This window comes from Boleophthalmus pectinirostris, unplaced genomic scaffold, assembly GCF_026225935.1.
Source record: "Boleophthalmus pectinirostris isolate CB_2022bp ecotype Guang Dong unplaced genomic scaffold, ASM2622593v1 HiC_scaffold_14, whole genome shotgun sequence".
NCBI classification, from domain to species: Eukaryota; Metazoa; Chordata; class Actinopteri; order Gobiiformes; family Gobiidae; genus Boleophthalmus; species Boleophthalmus pectinirostris.
This window is the reverse complement of record NW_026571047.1, coordinates 1,521,290-1,547,092: the sequence shown is the minus strand read 5'-3', so window position 1 is coordinate 1,547,092 and position 25,803 is coordinate 1,521,290. Positions and strand designations below refer to the sequence as shown.

The 25,803-nt window shown below is 40.1% G+C and overlaps 1 protein-coding gene across 1 annotated transcript in view; it reads right to left on the bottom strand.

The window, feature by feature from the left end:
• The window catches only part of LOC110154052 (caskin-2-like), a 154,525-nt gene that overhangs the window by 47,268 nt on the left and 81,454 nt on the right, over positions 1 to 25,803 (bottom strand). Inside the window, exons 5-7 of the mRNA XM_020917986.2 lie at positions 13,073 to 13,218; positions 9,668 to 9,763; positions 3,035 to 3,171 (exon numbers count right to left, since the gene is read on the bottom strand). Of these exons, the coding sequence (XP_020773645.2) occupies positions 3,035 to 3,171; positions 9,668 to 9,763; positions 13,073 to 13,218 (379 nt within the window). The remainder of the gene's footprint in view (positions 1 to 3,034; positions 3,172 to 9,667; positions 9,764 to 13,072; positions 13,219 to 25,803) is intronic.

Here is a 25,803-nt window from a genome sequence, read left to right as displayed (position 1 = left end):
GCTAAAGCTCATTCTAGAACTATTCAGGACAGGTTCATTTCTGTCCTGGGAGTGTGACTCTTTTAGTATCGATACCTGATCTGTTTTTTGATACTTTTGAGCACCCCGCTTGTAGAGATGCTTTTTTTTCTTCTTTTAGGAATGTTTCACAGTATGAAACAAAAAACAGATGACAATGTGGTGTCAATAAAATTAAAACTGCACAGTGCAGATCTGTTTTTTTTTCTGTTGCACAATTTTGTTTTGCAACTTTTATTGGAGGTGCATGTCTCTATGTACCAGTAATGTTCCGCAGTATGATATTACGTACACTCTATCATAGCCACGCTTACATGAGGTTTTTTCAATTCTGAATTAATTGTTCTGAATTAAAATATTCTCATTCGAGTTTACATGGAAATAATAATTCTGAATTGAGCTTTACATGGAAAATTTATTAAATGGTCTTTATTTAATTGGGATCAGCGTTTGAAGGTGGGGAAGGTTCTGATTGAACAGAGACACCAATGTATTTACATCAGAGGTGTTCACACTTTTTCAGCATGTGAGCTACTTACAAAATGACCAAGTCATAAAGATCTACCTAATACAAAGCCAAACAAACTGCACTGAAACACTCTGTGTCCCTTTTTTGGACCCTCACCCACAGTTTGAGAACCTCTTCTTTAATAGAACTTCCTCTGGAACTTTACACAAAACTGTGAAAAAAGTGAAGGAAGATTTTTAAACCTGTTTTTTAAAGTTCCAAACTGGAGTTGCATTCTTTTCTGGTTTTGCAGTGATATTTACCAGCCTCTGCACGTTTACCAAACCAAACGCACATCGTGACAAACACAGATGCATTTGTGCACTTTTGTTAGACAAACTTCAGCCAAATGTGGCAGTAGGTCTGTTCTGTAGATCCGCTCTATGCTGTAGACCTGCTTTGTGCCAACACTGGAACACAAATTTAGACTTGTTTTTGCTTCACGTTTGGTCTTGTTCTTCTAATCAGCCGCACTGTGGGAGGGGCTTGTGTTCGCTGTACGCAGGAAGGAGCGAGAGCGTGAAAAGGCGAGGGGCGGCGTGCTGACGTGAGGCAGATGGACAGGTAGGATGTTTAGGAAGTTGAACCTGCCCTGTGATGCACGCTGGTACACGAGGGCACACGCTGTTGCAGACGAGCCGTGCATAGGGAGCGTGTGTGTTTGTGATGTGCCGTAGAGTCTCCGCGGGTTTCAAATGAGTACACAGGCTGCACTGAGACGCCCCACACGCTCCTGCACCCGCTACAAGTTTATTACCAACAGCAGCGGCTGTAATGAAATATGATCACACTTGTTGAGTGTCAGACCTCGAGTGAGAGACAAGACCGAGTCCAAACGCGATCGAGTCCGAGACGAGACACGGCGATCTACCCACACAACCTTGGCGATCGACTGGTGGATCAAGATCGACGTATTGAGCACCACTGATCTACATCAACCGGAAGAAAACACACACTTCAGCTGCTACCAGCCTTTCTGTCATCTCGGTTTGTCGTTACTCGGACACAAACATGATCCAAACTTTTTCCGCAGTGGTTCTGATGATAATTGCGCAGCAGCTGGAGAATTTTCTCATCACGGTTTACGTCTGTCAGCTGAGGAGGAGAAGGGAAGAATGTTGGAGAAGGAGGAAGAAGACAAAGTGAGTGTGAGGCTGCTCTACCTCAGCCCACTCCCACATCCCGCTCACAAATCCAGAGACGTGGAGGAAAGTCCGAAGACAGGACTGGTGGAGCCGGATCAGAAGGGTGACACAACGAGCGTGAACTGAACCACCTACATTATTTTTAACAAGAATAAATGTTTACATGATCCAGGAAGAAATTAATTCAGTTTTCAAATCAGCACCAACATTAGTTTTGTGCAGAATTAAAGCTCTCATGGTGTCACTAAAATTAAAATTTGGGAGCTCCAAGAACCTCTCCAGATCTGTTTTTTTTTCTAATGTTCCACAGTCAGTGTTGGGGAGTAACAAATTACATGTACCAGAGTTACAAAATCAGAGTACAAATTATGAGTAACTGTATTCAGTTACAGTTACTGTTTCAGTGAGTGGTAATTGGATTACAGTTACTTTGTTGAAGAAAATTAATTACACAGAGGTATTTTCCTGTTTTCACATTTTGGGCTAAATCCCTTAAATTTTTTAATTTTTTTTCCCCGGTAATTCCACTCATTGCCGGACACTAAACCAGATCTAAACCAGGACTAGACCAGGATTAAAACCAGGTCTAAACCGGGACTAAACCAGGACTAAACCAGGACTAAAACCAGGTCTAAACCAGGTCTAAACCAGGTCTACACTGGGAGTAAACCAGGTCTAAACCAGGTCTAAAACAGGTCTAGACTGGGTCTAAACTGGGACTAAACCAGGTCTAAACCAGGTCTAAACTAGGTCTAAACCAAGACTAAACCAGGTCTAAACCAAGACTAAAACAGGTCTAAACCAAGTCTAAACTAGGTCTAAACCAAGATTTAACAGGACTAAATCATGCTGCATGGACGTGTCTCCTCCTCTTCTATCAATAATATTTTTAATTTGGTTCAGTAAAGTCTGGACTTTTTTTTATTTTATTTTATCAGACAAAACTTCTTATGTGAAGATTTCCTCTTCTTTGCTCTTACTTTGCAAATCAAGTAATCCAAAGTATTCAGATTACATTACTCACTTTAACTAATTTAATTTATTACGGTACAAACTACATTTTGGGATATGTAATCTGTAATCTGTAGAGGAATACATTTTAAAAGTCACCTTCCCAACACTGTCCACAGTATGACATTACATAGACTTGATCAATATCTATTTAACATTTATTCAATTACAGGTAGGTGTCTTTTATTCCTCAAAAACATGCATTCTTTCTATTAGTGGGGTCGCCTATCCATAGATCTGACCTGACACTTTTGCTCGCACTGATTTCCCTTAATCTGCTGATGGTCCGTTAGCCTCAGAAGTCGTTGAGCTCTTAAATGTGTTGCTGTGGCAGTGAGGGGGAGGGGCTTACTTGATGACGTCCTTGTGTCCGTTGCGTGCGGCGAGGTGGAGGGGCGTGGTGGAGGGGGGCTCTGAACTGTCGCCGCCGCCGCCGTCTCCCTCCAGCAGCGCCGTCACCATGTTACTGCTCAGCAACAACTGCGCCACCTGCAGCACACGAGGGGGAAGAGCTTAGAATATAATGTTTATGAGTTTGTTTAAAGCGGGACTATTCTGGAAAATCACCTTCTCAGAGCTTTTAACCGTGTTGTAGTTGTTCCTTCTCATTTACACTCCATCTAACCCTGTTTTCTGTACTTACTTGGTTCTCCAGTTTTATTTTCTTAATCGGTGATACACGCAGGATTCAGCAGCGTCGCAGTCATTTCGGTACAAATGAAAAAGAAAGTCTGCTCCTCGCTAGTGTGATGTGCAGCTATCCTTGAAATTACCCAGTCTTTTGGTGACAGTAGCTCCGTTGGTAGAGCGTTTGTCCACCAATCTGAAGGTTGGTGCTTCAAATCCTGCTCCTGACATAAACATCACAGGTTGAGCGGTCAGATCCACTCACCTACAAGTTGGTGGTATGAGTCCAGCTCCCACACATTAATGCTGTTGTTGTGTCCTTGACAAAACACTTAATCCACCTCACCCCCAGTGTGTGTGTACACTGGTGTGTGAATGTGTGAGTGGTTCCTTGTTGTAAAGCGCTGTGAGTCTTGAAGGTGAAACAGTGCTGTATAAAAATATGACCATTTACCATTTAGTTGTGATGATGTTCACGGTGTTGCCAGCTCCCACTGGGCTCCACTGGGACTTGTTTGGAACATTGTGATTTAAAATGTCCAAACTATAACATAATGATCCACACTGAAAAAATGGTCTGAGAGGGGTTGCTCAAATTACAAAAACTAATTTGACAACAATAACATGACTTTTTTACATTTCTCTGTCCAGCATGTTTAAATCTTACAAAGGTCACTTGATTGTGGTCGATGTTAGATCTGCAGGTTTTAATCAGGTTGAGGAAACATGACTTTGTTATAATCTGTGGTGAGGCTCCTCCCTCTGGAATTCTCCTCCCCAAAACTTTTGGAGGGAAAATTCAAATGTAACAGGACACAGGACAGATCCAGGAGCAGAGACACACAGTGTGGAGCAGGAGGATTATCAGAGCTGATCTGGAGGTGAGACTTTTAAAAGATTTTATGTGCTTCTCTGGACTAGAATGTCGTCATTGTTAAAACATGTTTGTGGTGTTTTATTTGAAATTAGAGTTAATGTAAGAACTGTTTCCATGAGACAAATTATATTTGACTGTCCATCTACAAGAGTGTGACAGTTGTACTCAGATCTGATTGTGTTTGTTCCAGAGTCGTCTACAAACACAGAGTGACGTCCAGGTTCTGCTGGAGCTGTGGGGAAGTTCATGAATGTTACAGCTGATGTTTCAGAAAAAAGGAAGATGTTTGAGAACCAACAAACCACAGAGCACAGATGAACAAAGTAAGTAACTCAACTAAAATGATTTAAAAAGTTTTTTTCAAAATATACTTCCTATTGAAACAGTTATCGTGTTTCTACAGGGTGATGTGACACTAGGAGACTTTATACCAGATGCCCTTCCTGTTACTGCGTTTAGAGGAAGAAAAGCAGCACACGGTGAGTTTTGTTTCTGCAGATACACTTCTAATGTTCTTGTAATTCTGTTCTAGTCCATTATAGGTACTTTAAATGTATTTAAACATGTACAACAGAGTAGATCATCAGAATGTAATTGTGTTATTCATGTGTCCACAGAGACCAGAGCTTCTTCACTGGAATAAATCTTCACACTGTCCAGCTCCAAACTGTGTGTCTCTGTACTTGTGTGTCTCTGTGTGTTTGATTCTGTTTAAGACAAAACAGAACTGTGAAAAACTAAAGACTGTTTTTGTATTATTTTATAGAATTAGATCAATTAAATTAAATTATACATATTTATACATTTCACAATAAGGTAACATAAGATAAATATGTATATTCAGCATGATTTGATCAAATTTCATCAACATGAAAAAGTGACATTCATGTTCTGAGAAAAATATGTGTAGAGAGGATCAAAATAAGTTTCAAAGCCTAAACATCATTTTATTGCATGCAACCGCTTTCTATAACTTTTTTACGCAAATCCAGTGACCTTTTTTTTTCAGTGCACGAGTGGGGTCAGCACATTGGTCCAACAGTCCACTTGTGGTCATACCGGCTTGTCAAAGCCTGATCCCGTCAGATCTCAGAAGCTCAGCAGAGCCGGGCCTGGTCAGGACTTGGATGGGAGACACTGGGAAAATCAGGATCCACAGGAGGCGGCAGTCTTAAAAAAACTGTTGTTGTGTCCTTAGGCAAGACATTTCACCCACACTGCCTAGTATGAAAGTGGTGTGTGTGTGTGTGTGTGATGGTGGTGGTTGGAGGGGCCGATGGTGCAGATTGGCAGTCTCACTTCTGTCAGTCTGCCTCAGGACAGCTGTGGCTACAGCAGTAGTTTACCACCACTGAGTAAAGCGTAAAGCGCTTTGGGTATCTTGAAAGGTGCTATATAAATGCAGTGATAAATGAATTTAATTAATTAATTAATTAATCCGAAAATGGACCATTGAGTAAATATCCCATTAGTCCGAGAGAAAAAAGAGAACCATTGATCCGATCCCAATATTCCGACCATACACAGTAGAGATGTATGGATCACTTGGAACGTGCTGAGGATAAACCATTTGTAAATTCGGAGTGTTGGTGGAATTCTCATTCGTTTAGAGCCACAACGAGGCGAGAAGCCACAAACAGAACAAGAAAATCTACAGCATGTTATTAGTGGATTATAAATATATACATGCCACAACCACCGACACTACGCCTGGACTAAACCAGGACTAAACCAGGACTGGACCAGGACTAAACCAGAACTGGACCAGGACTGGACCAGAACTGGACCAGGACTGAACTGAATTATGTGTTTTATGAATCGTTTATTTTAACTGAGATTTAATAATATGAATTAATATTACATTTTTATTTTATTGTGATTTTAGCCAAGTGTGATGGATAAATTGAACTAATTGTTTATGGAACAAACTGTTCTGCACTGGAGCTCTGTAACACTTTATTCTGTAATTGTGTTTTATATGTGTTTACTGTACATAATGTGGATGAATAAAATATGAAATGTGGGACCAGCCTCTCAAATCTGCAAAAAAAATTTACCTGCAGGTATGAATAAAAACCTAACCTAAACAGGACTAAACCAGGACTAAACCAGGACTAATGGACTGTTGGACCAATGACATGAAACCCCACGGGTGTCATCGATTATAACCACACAGCAGACACAATCTGTCTTCTTTAAAGTACAATTTGTAGCAGAGAATCCTGATCTGTCCTCCAGCTCAGTTCTAAACCTTTAGTTATGCCTCAGCTGACTCTCGTTTCTTCCAGCCCAGTGAGGGTTTGGGACACTGCAGCGCTGAACACAGCCCACATCAGTGCCTGTTTGAGTAGGTAACGTGTGCACATGAGCCCTGCTGTGTGCCCAAGCTGTGTAATGTTCACTGTCATCTGCTGTCTGCGCCCGTACACTGGTGTCAAATGATACACCAGGCTCTGGTACTAATACACTACATATGCTTTTGAATTCTTTTGGCTCTGTGTTTGGTTGGAGCGTGTGGACTTACAGTATTTAGAATTGAATTATAACATGGATGATTATTTAGCATTTTCTGTCTCGAGACACAACAGAGAGCACGGTGACCAGACTGTATAAAACATATAGAGATATCAGGCTGGACTTGTTCAAGATTTGACCTTGGCAAGCGACATGTTTCTAAACCCAATAATATGCAGTCAGATAAAAATAAAAAAATAGGACATTTTATTTAGTCTTAACACAAAGAAACAAAAAAAAAAAAACTATTACAAAGGGCTATCAAATTCATTTCCTGAATTTAAACAATACAGACTTTTAATCAATTCAGTTTCACCCCAAAAATAAGACTCTAATTTCCTCCTCTAAAGTCTTCCATCTGCTCCAAACCACCTGCTTTTATAAACAGAGGATTTGTTGTAGACGTGTCCATTAAAAACACTCAAGCTGATCACTGACCCTTACACACAGGGGGTATTACACATGTGTGGGAGGGGAACTGTAACACAGGGGTCCTCAAACTGTAGCCATTTGAAGCAGCTCGCCAAGAGATTTCTGAATTACACGTGTTGTGCTGAATAAGTAAAATTTGATGACTTAAGTGCCTTTTACCATTGTACATGTGTCATTTTGATACCTGACTTTGTGCAGTATTAAATGGATCATGTTTATGTTTTGTAGGCATCTAAATGTACATCATCTAAAGCTCAATTTCTTGTGATCGCTAAAACTTGTAGCTCACCAGAAGAAAACGGTTGTAGACCCCTGCTGGAACACATAACATATTTACATCATGTTACGTTTTATTGTTTTGAAATTTTATATTCACCAAAAATGTATTAACATGTTTATGCATCCTCCCTTTGCTCCTTGCATTAAATCACTCCCCCTTCAGAGCACTATCACAGTACAATCAGTGTGCGACCACTAAAGAAACTAGTGCACATCACATCAGGTTTGTCAAGTTGTCATGTACAGTTTTGTGTCATATTTTTGTATATTTATGGAGAATTGTCGTGTGGGAGCCTGGGTGACCTGCATAAAATTGCACAGAATCTTACTGCTAAATGTAAGGAGGGTTTGAATAGAGATCACTAAATTACTCAAACATATATGGACAACATATAAAACCTCTTCAGGAACAACATTACAGCATGGTAGAAAGCTCCAAAACGTTGATTTTGAATAATACTTACAGTTTTCATTAATAACACAGATTTATTTTTGCTTTGGTTCAGGGCACAATGGGCCTCATTCATGAAACATTCTTATAAACAAATTTGTACTTACGGTCTTCTTACAAAGATTTTTGGCATTCACAAAACTTTTTCTTAACTGAAAATGTTCTGAATGTTCTACAAGGAGTCCAGAGCACTCATAAGAACAAAACATTGTACTGTTTTAGAGTATTATTACTCTGATAATGCAACTCAAAATTCAAATATCTCCATGATTGTAAGTTAAATATTTTCTTGAATTATTTCCTATAAAGATTAGTGCTGTCAGGCGATAAAAAAAATTTAGAGATTAATTAATTATGATCTGTAATTAAATAATCTAATTAATCTCTTTTTTAATCTCACCTAAACATTACATTATTTTCATACTATCATTAACGTTTTTACATAAGTATCATCATTATTACTATTACTAATCTGCATAAATAAACTCAACTTTACTACATATAAACATCACCACTACAGATCCACATCAGCCCGTTTGACATTAGAATGTGTCTCACAGAAACGAAACTTAAAACCGCATGGCTAAATTGCATAAACTAAGCGGAGAGAAAAAAAAAAAAAAAATGCTCTTGTGCACTGATGCGGTTCAGCTTTTGTTAGAGTAAAGGACACAACTCAGTAGAATATGAGTGTTCTTTCTGTGACAGAGGGATGTTGATGCTGAACGTGAGTCTGTTCTGTGTGTCGTGATGTTTTCAGATCAGACGTGTGCAGGTTTATCACAGATGCGGCGAGAACGGGAATGAAAATTAGGCTACAATTCTTTGCGGGAGCGAGTGGAGCAGGACTGCACAGTGCGACTGTGTCCTAACAACACATAAAAACAGATTTTATAATAAGGCAACTCACAAACAGAAACAGTAAAGTTAGAGATTAAAAATGAGATTAACGTGATTAAAAAACATAACTCGCTAAATATGACTGTAATTAATTAATGGCAATTAACGCAATAATTTGACACCCCTAATAAAGATATTACTGTGTGATCCAATAACATTTCTGAGGTGTTTTTCTCCAGGCTGCAGTGAGCCTCAGTCTGTCCCTGTCACAGTGTCTCCATATGGGCCTCTGACACAGCCCAGCGCCTGGTCACCGCGCTGGACTCAACAAACATGTAAATGAGTGTGGAGGTGTTTGGATCGGGATGTTGGTGAATTAGGCCCAACTGTTACTTAAGAACGAATTTCTCTGTGGAAGAATGTTTTGTGAATCTGGCGGAGTTCTCTCAGCATTTTCTTAAAGTGGAAATTACGAACATTTTTAAAGAAAAGATTCAGGTAACACTTTATAATAACTACACCTTATTTAGCCTTAATAAAGCATGAACAAAGACTTAATTAATAATGATTCACGCTTAGTAACTACTTAACTACTACCTGAATTAGCACTTGCACTTAATTTGCTTGTGCTGTAAATAGTTACTCATAATTATTTCATACTTAATTACTCATGAACTAACCATTTGAGCATTTATTAATGATTAGTAAGATATGAGAGAATGATTTACTAATAATGTAATGCAATGATCATTCAGGCAGCTGTTATCTGTTAGTTAAGTCTTTTTGAGAGCTTTTCTAAAGTGAAGACTAATTATCCTTTATTAAACATTTACAAAGCGTGAATCATTATTAATTAAGTCTTTATTCATGCTTTATTAAGGCTAAATAAGGTGTAGTTATTATAAAGTGTTACCAAGATTCATGAATGAGGCCCATTTTATTCATGTATTTATCGACTGTTTTACCTTTAATCGTCCAAATTCACAGGCGAGGTCCAGAGGGGTCTTCTTGGCCTTGTTGCGCAGACACGGGTTGGACTGGTGCTGCAGTAACATCTCCGACTGAAAAAGAGAAAGCCCAGTGTAAGTGATCCCTCCTGTCATCTAGAACACAGCGACGCTACTGGGTGCAGTCTTTGAACACACAGAGGAACAGGAGAGCCCTGGGGTGGCCTGGCCTGCATTTAGACTCACCACTATTATCACTATTATCCTCACTGTGGGCTCCAAGTGTAAAGGGCCCATTTTACACAGTTTTCTGATCTGTTAGAACGCTCTTTCCTCATCACGAACATATCTGGAGTTGTTTTTAAACACCTTCACTAGAATCATTTGGATAGTTCCAGCTCTGGAATTGTCAATCTCTACTGAACTAAACTTGAAAACTACAACTACATGACATCACAAGGTGGAACAGAGCATCTGGAGCTTTGGAGATGTAGACAAACTAATAATAGAGAGTTACTCAAATGTGTGAATAAAACAAAACACAACTCCGGGTCTGTTTCTGAGGAGGTAACAGTATAACGTGAATTAAAGTTCTCAAGAATGGTCAGTTTTGTGTAAAGGTTCACAGCTGAACATTTCTGGTTGCTTTGTTTTGAATGGTCCACAGTTTGGTGCTGAACATGACTACTGAGCATTTTTTGGATGTGCTGTAATTGCTCAAAATAAAGTATTGTATTTTTTAAAATGATTATTTACATATATTTTAATGTTTATTTATTTCAATGCCAATACCATGTTCAGGTATTTCTTAACAAAATCCAGAAAGTATTTACAGATCTGACCTGTAAATTGGCTTAGTGTGGCTGGAGATAGATAAGTTTAATGACTGATATTCTGATAATGCAATACCTGAGAGCTGTTCATACTGTGCCAACGAATGCAAAGCTGAAACAAGAGTCTCATGCATTTCACCTCATGTCTGCAGAGGTCTAAAATATAGAATAAGATCCTATGAAGACACAAGTTACAGGTCAGATCTGTGGAAAGGCGACCTTGCTCACAGTAAAGGTTGAATTATGATTTTGCGTCAACTCAACACACTCAACACACTTGATTTATGGATCTGTGTCGAGGTCTGTGGGCCACAAAGTAATTCACCGCCACAGCACTAGGAGTTTACAAAATGAAGTGGGAAAGCAGAGTACTGGAAATGCTGGAAGAGCGATGGTAGAGAGGACCAATCACAGCCCTTATTATCTGTGTCACTTTTTCTGCAGTCTGCATCATTTCAACGAGTAGTTAGAACAGGAGTGTCAAACTCATTTTGGTCCGGGGGCCGTATCCTACCGACTTTGATCCCAAAGGGGCCGGATCAGAAAACTCATGTCATATTAACCCCAAAAATAACAATAAGTTCAAATATTTGTGCAGGGAAACACAAATCTATTACAGAAATCGTTTTTAATTGATTAACTCTTTCTTTTACAAAATATTATAATATTATGAACAACCTGAAACTTTAAGAAAAATTTTAGATCAACACAATGTTTTAAAATGAACTTGTATGTAAATAGGAATAAGTCAATTTTTCTTGGAAAATCCTGCACTCGGCTCCACTTTTCACATTTGTGACATTTTGTTACGTCACGGTCAACAGTCAAAATGTTTGGAAAGAGACAAGTCTTCATTTGTGCTGCTCTGGTGGGAGGGGCCACGTACAGAGGCACTGGAAACGCTGCTCTGATAAACACCGCAGAAAATTACCAAGATTTTAACAGAAAATATAATTAAGATATTTTAGTAGAAAATCAGCCAAGGGCCAGATTAAAGGTCTTGGAGGGCCGGATCTGGCCCCCAGGCCGTATGTTTGACACCCCTGAGTTAGAACATTTCGGAGGTGCACATTACGACACAGACTATTTGTATTGTGAAGCAGATGATTTGATGCACAAGGTTGTTTTTTTTTAGGTAATAATGATTTCATTCCTGAGCAAAAGGAGCTGTTCACTTAAAAATACTGCTTCATGATATCACAAAGTGGAATACAGCTTTTTCATTTTTGGAGATGTAGGTAAACTAATAATAAAGTGTTACTCAAACTTTGAATGAAACAAAACACAACTCCAGCTCTGTTTTTGAGGAGGTAATAACATTAAAAAAGAATAATGAATCTATGAAAAAAAACAAGCTCTGTAAAGCGTCTTTGTGACATATGTCTGTGAAAAGCGTTATATAAATAAAGACTTGCGTACTTATAGCACGGCGAAAGACTCAGTGGTACATTTAGCACATTATAGGACCTTTAAATTACCAGATACACTTTGCAGTTTGCAAATGACAACAGATTGTGTCTGCGACTCATTCTGCGGTGGAGCATTTGGTTACATGATCCGCTCTGCTGTAGGAGGCTCCATTAGACATTCCAATAGTGAGACGACGGACGGGAATGTGTGTCTATTTAACAGCAGACAATACCAGGCGGTGCACAGAGGTGTGTGTTTCAGCGCTGGGGCCCGGGGTGTGTGTGTTTGTGTCAGTGTTGGGGCCTGGTGTATGTGTGCATCAGTGCCGGGGGCCTGGGGGCAGCGCTGGAGTCCGGGGTGTGTGTGTGCGTCAGCACTGAGGCCCGGGGTGTGTGTGTTTGTGCCAGCGCTGGGGCCTGGGGTGTGTGTTTGTGCCAGGGCTGGGGCCTGGGGTGTGTGTTTGTGCCAGGGCTGGGGCCCGGGGTGTGTGTTTGTGCCAGGGCTGGGGCCCGGGGTGTGTGTTTGTGTCAGCGCTGGGGCCCGGGGTGTGTGTGTTTCAGCACTGGGGCCCGAGGTGTGTGTCTATCAGTGCCGGGGCCCAGAGGTGTATGGGTGTGGGTGTGTGTTTCAGCGCTGGGGCCCGGGGTGTGTGTGTGTTTTTGCCAGCGCTGGGGTCCGGGGTGTGTGTGTGTTTGTGTCAGCGCTGGGGCCCAGGGTGTGTGTGTGTGTGTATCAGCGCTGGAGCCTGGGGTGTGTGTTTGTGTTAGTGCCGGGGCCCGAGGTGTGTGTGTGTTTCAGCGCCGGGACCCGGGGTGTGTGTCTGTTTCAGCGCCGGGCCCTGTGGTGTGTGTGTGTTTCAGCGCTGGGGCCCGGGGTGTGTGTGTGTTTGTGCCAGCGCTGGGGTCCGGGGTGTGTGTGTGTGTTTGTGCCAGCGCTGGGGTCCGGGGTGTGTGTGTGTGTTTGTGTCAGCGCTGGGGCCCGAGGTGTGTGTGTGTTTGTATCAGCGCTGGAGCCTGGAGTGTGTGTTTGTGTCAGCGCCGGGACCCGGGGTGTGTGTATGTGTGTTTCAGCGCCGGGACCCGGGGTGTGTGTGTGTTTCAGCGCCGGGGCCCGTGGTGTGTGTGTGTTTCAGCGTCGGGGCCCGGGGTGTGTGTGTGTGTGTGTGTGTGTAGGTACCCACCACCTCGTAGTGTCCGTACTGTGCAGACAGGTGTAAGGGGATCTGTCCGTCCAGGGAGGGGGAGTTGACTGAGGCGCCCGAGCGCAGGAGCAGGAGCACAGAGTCGGCTTTACCCTGCCAGGCGGCGTAGTGCAGAGGACGCATGCCTGAGAGAAGACACACTGGTTATTACAGAAGTGTGTTCTGTTCAGGTAAAGGAAGTGTATGCTGTCTGTGTGAGGAAGTGACTGAGGGAGTGTGACGTCACCCACAGCGCTCAACTCCAGTCCACAGGTCAGCAGTTACAGGGGTAAACTTGGAGCCGAGTTACATATTAGAAATAGGAATTTATGGATACAATAGCAGAATAAAAGCCCCAGGATCATGTAGAGTGGGTTATAAGAACATTTGAAGACCAAAATGATGAGTCGGACAGCTGCAGTTACAGAGAGAGGAGACACATGTTTAAATACAAAGTGAATTAGAGCCAGAGTCGATGGAGCCACAAGCCCAGTAACTTTATTATTTGGAAAATGGAGGGTAGCCAGCACGGGTTAAATATGTCCATTTATATAAAGTATATACAGTCTATGGTGCAAACTAACAATTACATTTTTCTAGAGACTAAAATGCTCTATAATAAGATGTAGCCGACGTAGCCTCATTTCAACCTAAAACCTCTAAAACCTTTCTTTTTTTTAACATTTAATGGAAATATCTGTATCCCACACTACTGTTTGAAACTGTACTACAATCACAAGTGACCCTGTTTCACCAGAGCCTTCACCTGCACATATTGGTCTCAGAGAAGTGTGTCTCATTCTCAGTTTATGTTCCGGCCTCAGGCCTAACCTGCTAGAACCTCCAGAAGTCCCTCCCTGAGCTGCAGAGGCTGCACTAGCACTGACTCATGATGCTGCAGGTGCTGGAGTTTAGGGAGGGACTGTTCAGATCAGAGAGAAACATTTTAGGTTTAAACACACTGGATTTCAGCTTTGAAACTGGCAACACAAATGAGACACTCATGTGAAGCTCATTCTGTTTGTGACTGGGAAATCAGTCTTGTGGCAAATGTTCCCTTCAGGAGGCAACATAACGCAACAAACTTACCAATATATATATATATATATATATATATATATATATATATATATATATATATATATATATATATATATATATATATAATTAAATCCCTCTTTACTTACAAATTTTTTAAAGCCACTATCTGAGTAACAAGAGCCACGTGTTTCCACAATTATTAGCACTGATGTGATGTAAACTGTCATTTGTCCACATTAATAATCAATAATGGCTTCTGGAGGGAAGCCAAATCATGTCAATCATCTTTTTGCTGCAGCTGCTCAAAGAAACTCAACTTTCCAGCGCTTCAGTGAGGCCCTTGCCAAATGTAAAAACAGTCTTAACCCTCTCAGGCTCACATTAATTTTTAGTATCAGGAAAAATCTGATATTTGGGGAAAATTATAATATGGGGTAGTAATACACAATCCTGACTTTTTTATCCTTTGTAAAAAAAAAAAAGTATTTTGCACTTCTGGCAGGCCGTTTGAGTGGAGCCATTCTTGCACAGTCTGCATCGTCCACGTTTATCAGCATGGATGGGAGAAAAGGCTCCTGAGTTAAAAAAGCTCATAAAATATAGATGTGGAGTAAGTAGGTAATTGGCATTTAGCTGTTGCAAATCTGCAACGCCTGCCTGGAGAGGGTTAAACCAAAACAACTAATTATAATCTAAACAACTTGTCCATCATGTCCAATATATTTCTCATTAAGAATAAATCTGAATCTGTTTTCGTTGTCAACATACTCTCGATTGAAACTAAACAGAATTATTTTACAAACTTGACTCTGGCCCCAGTTCACTTTCTACTGAAAAAAAAACAAACAAGTCATCTCTTTGTCTCTGCTGCAAGTGATGGTCAGACTCCTCATTTTGTTTTTTAAATGTTCATACTAACCCACTCGACATGACCCTAGGGTTTTTATTTCTCTATTTTATTCCAAAATAAAGACATGCCTGAGGTCGCTCCTGTTTGGTTTAGTAACGGGTTTGATTGACAGCGTTATGAAGCGTGTGCTCCCTAAACCAGCGGCGCAGGTGGGAATGAGCGTTACCTTCAACAACCTCACTCCTGATTGGCTCTTTGGTTGCTACGATACTCAAGGTCAGAATTCCAAATATGGCTCCAAATTGGCTTCTTTCCCTGGCAGCCTTAACAAGCTTCATTTGAGTGGAGTTAAACACTGCGGGTGACGTCACACTCACTTTGTCCACTTCTTTGGTCAGTCTGTGATTAAAAAGCTAAACTGGTGGCAAAAATGAACCCAAACGCATTACAAAGAGACGTCTTCATTAGCAGCTCTTCGTCGTCTAACTGCGGCGGGGCTCATTAGCTGCAGGTGAAGTGGGGACACAAACCTGCTCCTGGCGACAGCTTTCTTAAACATGCTCTCACACATACTGTTTTTGTGTCAGAGACGGAGATGGTTCATTATAACGGAGCTGATTTAAGTTCACAGACAGCACGCCCATTGTTCCTCACACATGCAGGTGCAGCCCGAGGGAGCAGGGAGCAGAAAAACACCTGATCTGCCTCATTTCACTCGTACTGTCACAATCCATCCGAGTGTGAGCTAATGAGGCCTCGACGGGAGTTCAGCCGGGGTCACGACACACATTAATACTGATCATGTAATGCTAATTATATGATGCATTATCCACATCGTTTCTACTTGACAGCTGATGTATTAACATTCCCCGGGGGTGTGGGGATGAGTGGAGGCACTGCTCTTTCTGAGGCTCTACTACTTAGAAGTACATCTGACTTTAAAGGTTGTATGGAGGATTTTTTTTGTTTCAAATTGTCAATGACAGCATTATAGAGGTGCAGTAGCCTTGTAATTATGATGACCAAAAAAAAGAGAATAAAAATTCATCAACTCTGGACGTGGTGGGGCTAAACATTTGCCAATAGATAACGACACTGCCTCGTTATCTGTGAGCTGATAGGCTGTCAATCAAACTCCCTACGTTTCTAGTGTAACTGACCTGCCTGCGCGCTGTCGTTACGTGGTTTACGTACGACTGTCACGCAGTCCACAGACACAAGATGCACAGACGCTGTTTACTCCACCAACACAACAGTTCTTAGCGGATTTTTTGACCTGTATCTTCCTCGCACTTAGCACAAAGTTTGTTGCAATGGCGACAAGAATCCAGGAGCAGTTCGCCGCAAAAGAAAGTCCGTTTTTGAGGTCGCTGAAAGAAGAAGACAAGGGGAAAAGCAGCGAAGTCAAACTAAGGTGATTCTTGGAGATTCATTCCAGCGATGGCGCGACTGAAGCAGACGCAGGGTCTAAAGACTGACGCACTGGTCGCCAAATTACTTCTGGACAGGAAACTTCTGCTTATTATAAAAACATACTTTATTTCCAAGAGCTAGACAAACGTTTTTCAGGACACAAATGCGATATCCTATGTCTGAAAACGCAATTTTCAATGCAAAGAAAGAGTCCGCTTACTTGTTGTAGCTAGTTCATTCGCAAGGCATCTCCGCGCACCCTTCTCTGCACCGCTCCCCTCTCCTCTCCCCGCTTCCCGTTTCGTTCTTCCCGCTGCTCCTCACTTCTTCTACGTGCACGTAATCTCCGTGCACCCCCTCCCCCCGCTCCTCACTTCTCCACCTTGCCTAACCAACACTGTAGTTAGTTGTTTACAAGTCATGTGCAGCGATGAGAACTTGTTTTCTAGAAACTTGTTTTGTAGTTTCTGGCGTAAGGAGGAGGCGGGGGGAGGCGTTTCTCCGTAGGGAGCTGTGTGTGGGGGGGGGTCACGCATGCGCAACATTTGAAAAACGACAAACCGTCACTGGATTTCTCATTCCTTGGAAAATCCTCTATACAACCTTTAACTTGATGGGGTTTTTTTTTTAAAGAGCTGATTTAACTGGAACTACAACAGGTCATCTGATTTATGCTGTTCAACAAGTTCCTCTCAAATAACATTACACTCACAAGTTTGACCTTTTTGTTGTAAATCTAACTCCTAAACAAGACCACAAACTCTGACTGATCACAGGCTCCTGAAAATGCGATGTTTTAATCCACTTTGTATTTTTTTATTGAGCTTTCAGACTTTTTAAAAACTGTTTAGTAACAAGCCCAATCAGAGATATCAACCTGGTCCCATGAGGCGTCGGTGGGTCAGTTCATCACCACAGAAGCAGTTTATGAGGAGCTCAGCCCATATGACATGATCATTATATCCACAATGTAATGTGTGTATGTGTACAGGCCCATGAACATTAGTGTGATGTTGGTCACACATGAGAATGTCTGTGTTTACTTGTGTGGAACCAAAATGTCATTGACATTTTCATGATTATTTATGTTTTGATTTGTTTTTATTATGATTTTAATGTATTTCTTATTCTGTAAAGCACTTTGAATTACTTTGTGTACGAATTGTGCTATACAAATAAACTTGCCTTGCCTTGCCATTGTTCATGAGTTGTGTGTATGTTAGTTGTGTGACTGTAGATCAGTGTTTGTGTATCACCAGAAAAACAACAAATGGAAATGATTTTGGTTCCAATTAGAATTTTAACGGCTACACTGAAAGAGAAAGAACTGTTATAATTAGTGATCATCTGGAAAACTATGAATATTTGACTCTACAAATTAGGGCTGGGTATCATTATGAAGTTGCCGATACGATACAAACCTCGATACATAGGCCACGATATGATACATATCTCGATACAGTGAGCTTTCAATTCAGTATGATATATTTCAAATCGATTCAATACAGTTCAATAAAAATAAAGACTAAATCATGTCTGCGATAAATAAAAGTTAAACCAATTTTTGTGCAAAGTTCATATGAAACACAAATATTTTATTCATCAAAACAGTGAAAATGACAAATGTGTCGCATAAAAAAGTTTCCTTCCTCTAAACAAGCAAGAAAACTGTAGCTCTGTAACAAAATAATTTAGTAAAATATACCAAAAAGTACTCTTGGTGATATATCGATACAGCAGCCCACTATATCGATACTGTATCATCACATTAAGCAATACGATATATTGATATTTCAATATTTTTGCACACCCCTAATACAAATGCATAGAATTATAAATACATAATAATAATTTTTCTGAGATTTTGAGACACTCCTGTTGCTCGAGTTCGATCCTTCGCAGAGTTATGACCAAAAACACATATTTAACCTTGGTTATCTTGACCTTCAAGTGACCTTGACCGGTTTCAACCTGGAACATCCAGTGTGCCCCGGTTATGTGTGTGCCAACTTGTGTAATATTTTAGGCCACAGATGGTTCAGAAATAGCCGAAATTGCCGATCCTTTATAATGCTGTGACCTTTCAATTGACCTGTGTGACCTCAAATGACCTTGGATCCTCACCAAACTTCTTTTTGCGACATTGGACATGGAGGCTTGACCCACGTACCAAGTTTGGTGACAATTGGTCCATAAATGGCGGAATTATCGTGGGTGGACAGACACACACACACAGATGGTGAATACAAAACCTGGTCAACCCTTCAGGGACCAGGTAATTATTGCTCATAGATATAGAATGTTAGATGTCGCGTTCAGGCTCTGGGCGTGTGTTAATACCACCTCCATCTTGGTACAGGACTGTGCTTTTTCACAGTATCTGCGAGCGGAGATGCTGGACTTTTGCTCTGATTTTCTACAATTTAATTTCACATATTGTGTCTTGTTTTTCCAAGTTGAGGCAGCAGCATGTGGAGAGTAAACTCTAAAAGAACAGCACAGCAGTTTGAGGAAGTATCTGTGTGAGATCATGTTGTTACAAGAATATTAATACTAGACACAGACCCCCCCCCAACCCCATACTCAACTCTACAGTACAGAAACAAACCCAGACACTACACTTGTCACAAAAACTGCAAATCAGAACAAATCACAACAAATCAGAACAAATGGACATAGTGGTTTTCATCGGACAGCAACGATATATTGTGCAGTTAGTACGTTGTCTGTAATTCTTTTTCCAAACTTATACAAGCAGTTCATAACTTCTGAATATATTGTGTAGTCATTTTATTGTCAGTGTTCTTTTTCCAAACTTATAGAAGCAGACAGCTTGTGTAGATTGTTTACAGTAGTTACTTCATTGTCAGTGTTCTTTTCTCAAACTTCTACAGCAGCTTCTGTCCTCACATCTGGAATCACATCAGTTTGAAGTTCTTACACCAGTAAATGGTCGATTACAGGAAAGTGAATGTTCATCTTTGATATTAAATGTGAAAAATATTTGTATTGCCTAGAAAATTTATACTACTACTACTACTACTACTACTACTACTACTATTACTACTACTACTACTACTACTACTACTACTATTACTACTACTACTACTACTACTACTACTGCTGCTACTATTACTACTACTACTACTATTACTACTACTACTACTACTATTACTATTACTACTACTACTACTACTACTATTACTACTATTACTATTACTACGACTACTACTATTACTACTACTACTACTACTACTACTACTACTACTATTACTACTACTACTACTACTACTACTACTACTACTACTACTACTACTACTACTACTACTACTACTACTACTACTACTATTACTATTACTATTACTACTACTACTACTACTTCTACTACTACAACTACTACTACTACTATTACTACTACTACTACTACTACTGCTACTATTACTACTATTACTACTACTACTACTATTACTATTACTACTACTACTACTACTGCTACTATTACTACTATTACTACTACTACTATTACTATTACTACTACTACTACTACTACTACTACTGCTACTATTACTACTATACTACTACTACTACTACTACTACTACTACTACTACTACTATTACTACTACTACTACTACTACTACTACTACTACTACTACTACTACTACTACTACTACTACTACTACTACTACTACTACTATTACTACTACTACTATTACTACTACTACTACTACTACTACTACTACTACTACTACTACTACTACTACTACTACTACTACTACTACTACTACTACTACTACTACTACTACTACTACTACTACTACTACTACTACTACTACTACTACTACTACTACTACTACTACTACTACTACTACTACTACTACTACTACTACTATTACTATTACTACTACTACTACTACTACTACTTCTACTACTACAACTACTACTACTACTATTATTACTACTACTACTACTACTACTTCTACTACTACAACTACTACTATTACTACTATTATTAGTACTACTACTACTACTACTACAACTACTACTATTACTATTACTATTAGTACTACTACTACTACTACTATTACTATTACTACTACTACTACTACTACTACTACTAATAATAATAATAATAATAATAATAATAATATCATGTATTATATAATAAATGTGTTAAATGAACGTTGCTGGCCTGTTTAGTGGTTTCTGTATTGTGTTCGTGTTCTTGTATTTACAGTGTTGTGTCTGTAGTAGGAGCAGTTTGTGTTTGTTTCAAATGGAAGAATGTGAAAAATAACATTATGACATTCTGAACGTAATCGTTGGCTGTGTTAACAAAAACCTCTCCTTTATCACTTCATTAGCAGCTTGGTTATAAATACACATCTGACATTTGTAACAAACTAAAAAAATCAAACTTGCCCATTTAGCCAGGTAGGCTACTTTAATTATGTAAATCGCCTCATGCCTGATTGATGTTCATTCATTTAGAGCGGCGTTACCCTGGACCAAGACGGCAGCTTTGTTGACACATTCGTTCCAACAGACAGCTGCAGTCAATTAGATCTACAGGTCAATATCTATGATTATTACCTGGTCCCTGAAGGGTTGACCAGGTTTTGTATTCACCCTGTGTGTGTGTGTGTGTGTGTGTGTCCACCTGCGATAATTCCGACATTTATGGACCAATTGTCACCAAACTTGGTACGTGGGTCACGCCCCCGTGCCCAATGCGGCAAAAAAAAAGTTTGGTGATGATCCGAGGTCATTTGAGGTCACACGGGTCAATTGAAGGTCACACCATTATAAAGGACTTGGGCAATTTCAACAATTTCTGAACCAGCTGCAGCCTAAACTATTCACCCAATCATCACACAAGTTGGCACACACATAACCGGGGCACACTGGATGGTACAGGTTGAAAGGTCACTTGAAGGCCAATATAACCAAGGTCAAATATGTGTTTTTGGTTATAACTTCGCAAAGGATGGAGCTCGAGCAACAGGAGTGTCTCAAAATCTCAGAAAAATTATTATCTATTTATAATTCTATGCATTTGTATAGTCAAATATTCATAGTTTTTCACTAATTATAACAGTTCTTTCTCTTTCAGTGTAGCTGTTAAAATTCTAATTGGAACCAAAATAATTTCCATTTCTTGTTTTGGTGATACACAACACACTGATCTACAGTCACACAACTAACATCTACACAACTCATGAACAATGACATTTTGGTTCCACACAAGTAAACACAGACATTCTCATGTGTGACCAACATCACACTAATGTTCATGGGCCTGTACACATACACACATTACATTGTGGATATAATGATCATGTCATATGGGCTGAGCTCCTCATAAACTGCTTCTGTGGTGATGAACTGACCCACCGACGCCTCATGGGACCAGGTTGATATCTCTGATTGGGCTTGTTACTAATGTGTGCATTGTGACACCATGGTAACTGCTGAACATTCCGTCATGCGCATACAGGCAGAACACCCCCAGTGTGATGTGATCGCAAAGTATCAATTAGGATTATCCACCAGAACCGTGCTAAAACATGATGAAAGAAAAGTGTATGGCTTGTAAAATGGCCATCACTTCCACCTCAGATGTTCGTATTAATCTAGGGTGACCAGATTTTCAAAATAAAAAAAAAACAAAACCGGGACATTCCTGGTTTGTGGTGGTTGGTAATAATAAAATCATGAAACAAGTGTGTAATTAAGGAAAACTGTTCTGCACTCGGCACTAATGTGAGTCAATATAGTCACATTTTTGTCATTTTTAAGCATTTTACCTAAACAAATGACAATGTATGTTTCTTTTTACTGTTGGCAGGATCAGATTGGTCAAAAATACGGAAAACCTGACACATTTCTCATATAAAACTGGGACAAATCAGTGGGACAGGGGACACAGGCTCAAAACTGGGACTGTCTTGGGTAAATAGGGACATTGGATCACCCTATATTAACCATATGGAAAAAACAGGAAAAAAAATATAAGAACTGACCACTGTCTCTGTAGTAAATCTTTATATAAGGTTAATATGTGTCATGTGTGGTTTACTCCTGAAAGTGTTTCCCCTTTTACATTTTTCTTATACAACTATATTATGAAAAACTAGTAAAGATAAAGTGAACATTTTGCATGACATTTACAGGTAATGTGCATGATCAACTACATTTTCTTTGTATGTTCCATGTAATGTTTGTATTCTTTAATTATATGTTCTGGAAGAAACAATGAGATTTGAACCCAGATCTACCATGTGGAAGTCCAGTGACTTACCAACTGAGCAAACTGACTACTGACTCCAGAGGGAACAATAGCAGATATTGACAATTACAAGTACCTTGGTGTTTGTAACTGACATGACGTCTTGTCAGTTGAGGCAGGTGAGAAAAACATAAGTGTACAGCTGCTTTTTGGAATATTACAAGTCAATATAGACTATATATATAATTAGGATTTTGTAGACTAAAAATATTTTTACAGCCTGATGTATGTTCACTGTGATGTCAGTGGAAGATGTTTTAAGGTTGAAATGCAAAATTTGCTTTACTGTGTTTACCCCCATGCTGCCCAACACACACACACACACACATACACACAAAAACACAGACCCACATGCACCCCCACACACAAACACACACACACACACACACACACACACATACACACACACAAACACACACACACAGACACACACTATGATAATTTTCTTTCTCACACACACACAACACAGCAATCAAGTTTAAGGAAACAATCATCATTTCACTTGTTTTTCTATGAAATAAATGAACTTTGTCCAACACTTGTGAGGAGATTGTGTGTGGGGTCAGTGTTATATTCAGCTCTTGCAGGTTACAAAGTTTTATATGTTTCATGCTGCACATATTTACCAAAGATCTTGTAAGTGTTTTCACTGTCATATACAAATCTTTTAGGATTCATATGAAACATGTTAAAATGGTGTATGATTTGTCTAAACCTTTTCCATATGGGTAACCTGCTTGAAGTGATCCTGGTTTTTATTTTACCCCTAAATCAAGATACGAACATTATTAAGAGCAGATTTGACAGCTTTTGCACAACGTTACCAAGGGAAGAGGCGAATGCTTTCAGCAACCTCGCTCCTGATTGGCTCTTTGGGTGAGCCCAGTGTATTTCAAATATGGAGTGTGGTTGTATTTCAGAAGAGCAGCGTGTCTTTAGTGGTACAGGGTTTTCTCATCAATGCTGTAGCCCATGTGTTCAATTATTTAAAGCTGGTTGGATATGCAGTTTGAGGAGCACAGGCTTCCTCCTGACAGCTGCCTGATGTACTACGACCAAGTATTGTGCATCAGCCAATAAAGAACATGATCCTCTGGCCTATTCCAGTGCGGCCAACATGACAAAATGACAGTAACATGCACATGTAAAGGGCAAATGTGGAGACAGGTGTTCTGTAATCACACTCTGAACCAGGACTGTCAAAAATATCAACATATCAAATATCACATTGTTTAATTTGATGACACAGTATAAATATCACAGGCTGCTGTATCAATATATCACCAGGATGATTTTTTAAAATATATTTTACTACAGAATTTTCTGGGCTATTAGACGCACAAGACTCTAACCCCATCAAAAACTGTGTGTCCCACAATCCAGAGCGCCCTATACACGAATCCACTCGAGTGTCCCAGCACGACTTCAGTAAACTACAAAGCCACAACACCCACAGAACACACAAACACACACAGAGCAGACAGAGACCAGCACAGCCAAACACACCCACACACACACTCATCACTCCACGCCGACGAGGAACGGAGGAACGAACTGAAAAAGCGAGAGCAATGTGCCGTTTCTAGACACAACTGAACAACTGAGTCACTGCGAACACGCCGACAATCCAGCGACAGACAGCACCCTCCCTACACGCCACAACTGAACAAAGCCCAGAGTCACCGTGAATGAACAAACAAACAAAACCACTCACACTGTTGTGTTTCCTTTAAAGTCCGGTGCAGTTTATTTGTGAAAAAAGTTCAAAAATAGACCATTTAATGACTAATAGGCGAGTTTCAGCTGACGTCATTGTTATTAAAAGACCATGTTGCATGCTGGGAAATATTTTGGTCAGAGGCAAGAAACACGGTAGCGTCAAACACAGTGCGTAACTTCGCGTATTTCTCCCCGATAATGGTAAATTCCTGCTGCATTATCGGATGCACAAATAGAAGCACGGAAGAAGGAAAATGTCTTTTTCGTATTCTGAGTGAAAAGAACCACTAACGGTGAATTAAACGACTTTCAAACATTTGCAGAGCAAATGTAGAAGATCCTAACAAACCGTTGACTCCAACAAGTTCAACAACACATCGAGACTCTTGGAGGTTTTCATCTTTTCTGCTGTGAATGGCCCAGGAGTTTCCACCAAGTCATTGTGGATATCGCCCAAGTGAATATTTGTCCAGGTAGTTGGTGATTCCGACCAGAAATTTGGTTTGGTTCACCTTTTGTCGGGGTTGAAAAGGGTGATTTGGCTCCATTGATGCTTATGACCAATTTCTGGTCAAATGGTCTTGGGTCCTCTGCCGTTAGTGTGGATAAATAACCGGGATCAATACCCTTTACGTGTTTTCTCGCTCCGTCCGTCATGTTGAATTAGTGTTTCTTGCCACCGACCAAAATAATTCCCAGCATGCAACGCGCGCTTTTGTCAACAATGAAACTCGCCTATAGCCCAGAAAATAGGGTAAATGATTTTGTGGCAATACTACAGTTTTGTTGCTTGTGTAAAGGAAGGAAACATGTTTATGTAACACACTTGACATATTCACTGTTGTGAGGATTAAAATAGAAGTATTTCATTGTCACTTTTTTTTCTTCTTCACAGTTGTGATTTAGTTGCTGTGATCATTTAGAGCCTTTAAACTGCGCACGTCTCTTTGTACAAGCACATGTGGAGCTGTAGAAGCTGTGGATCAATCAACCAGTGCAACAGTGTGATGTGTTCTTCTACTGTAGTCAGACACGTGCACTAAAATAAAACCACTGTTTTATGTTTATTCATCTTCAATAAATGGAAGATAAATGCACTTTTTTTTTTTTTTTTTTTTTTTACTAAAGCACATCAAATCGATTTGAAACACATTGGTGAGCAGGATACGTCTCAACAGCCACATGCGTCAAATGCAGTGAGCACGAAAAGGACGAGAAGAAATGTCTCAAACCCAAACAGCCGACACAAACCCAAAGCGACAGAACTAGCCTCGCGCCCGGGAGAACCCGAAATCCCGAAACCGAACCAGCAGCAGCACGAGACACAATATTCCAATGTAAGTCAGAGACTAAAATAACTTTTAAGGACAATTTTGTTACAGAGACTTAATAATCCATTTTATTTAATGCTTTGGTTGTGT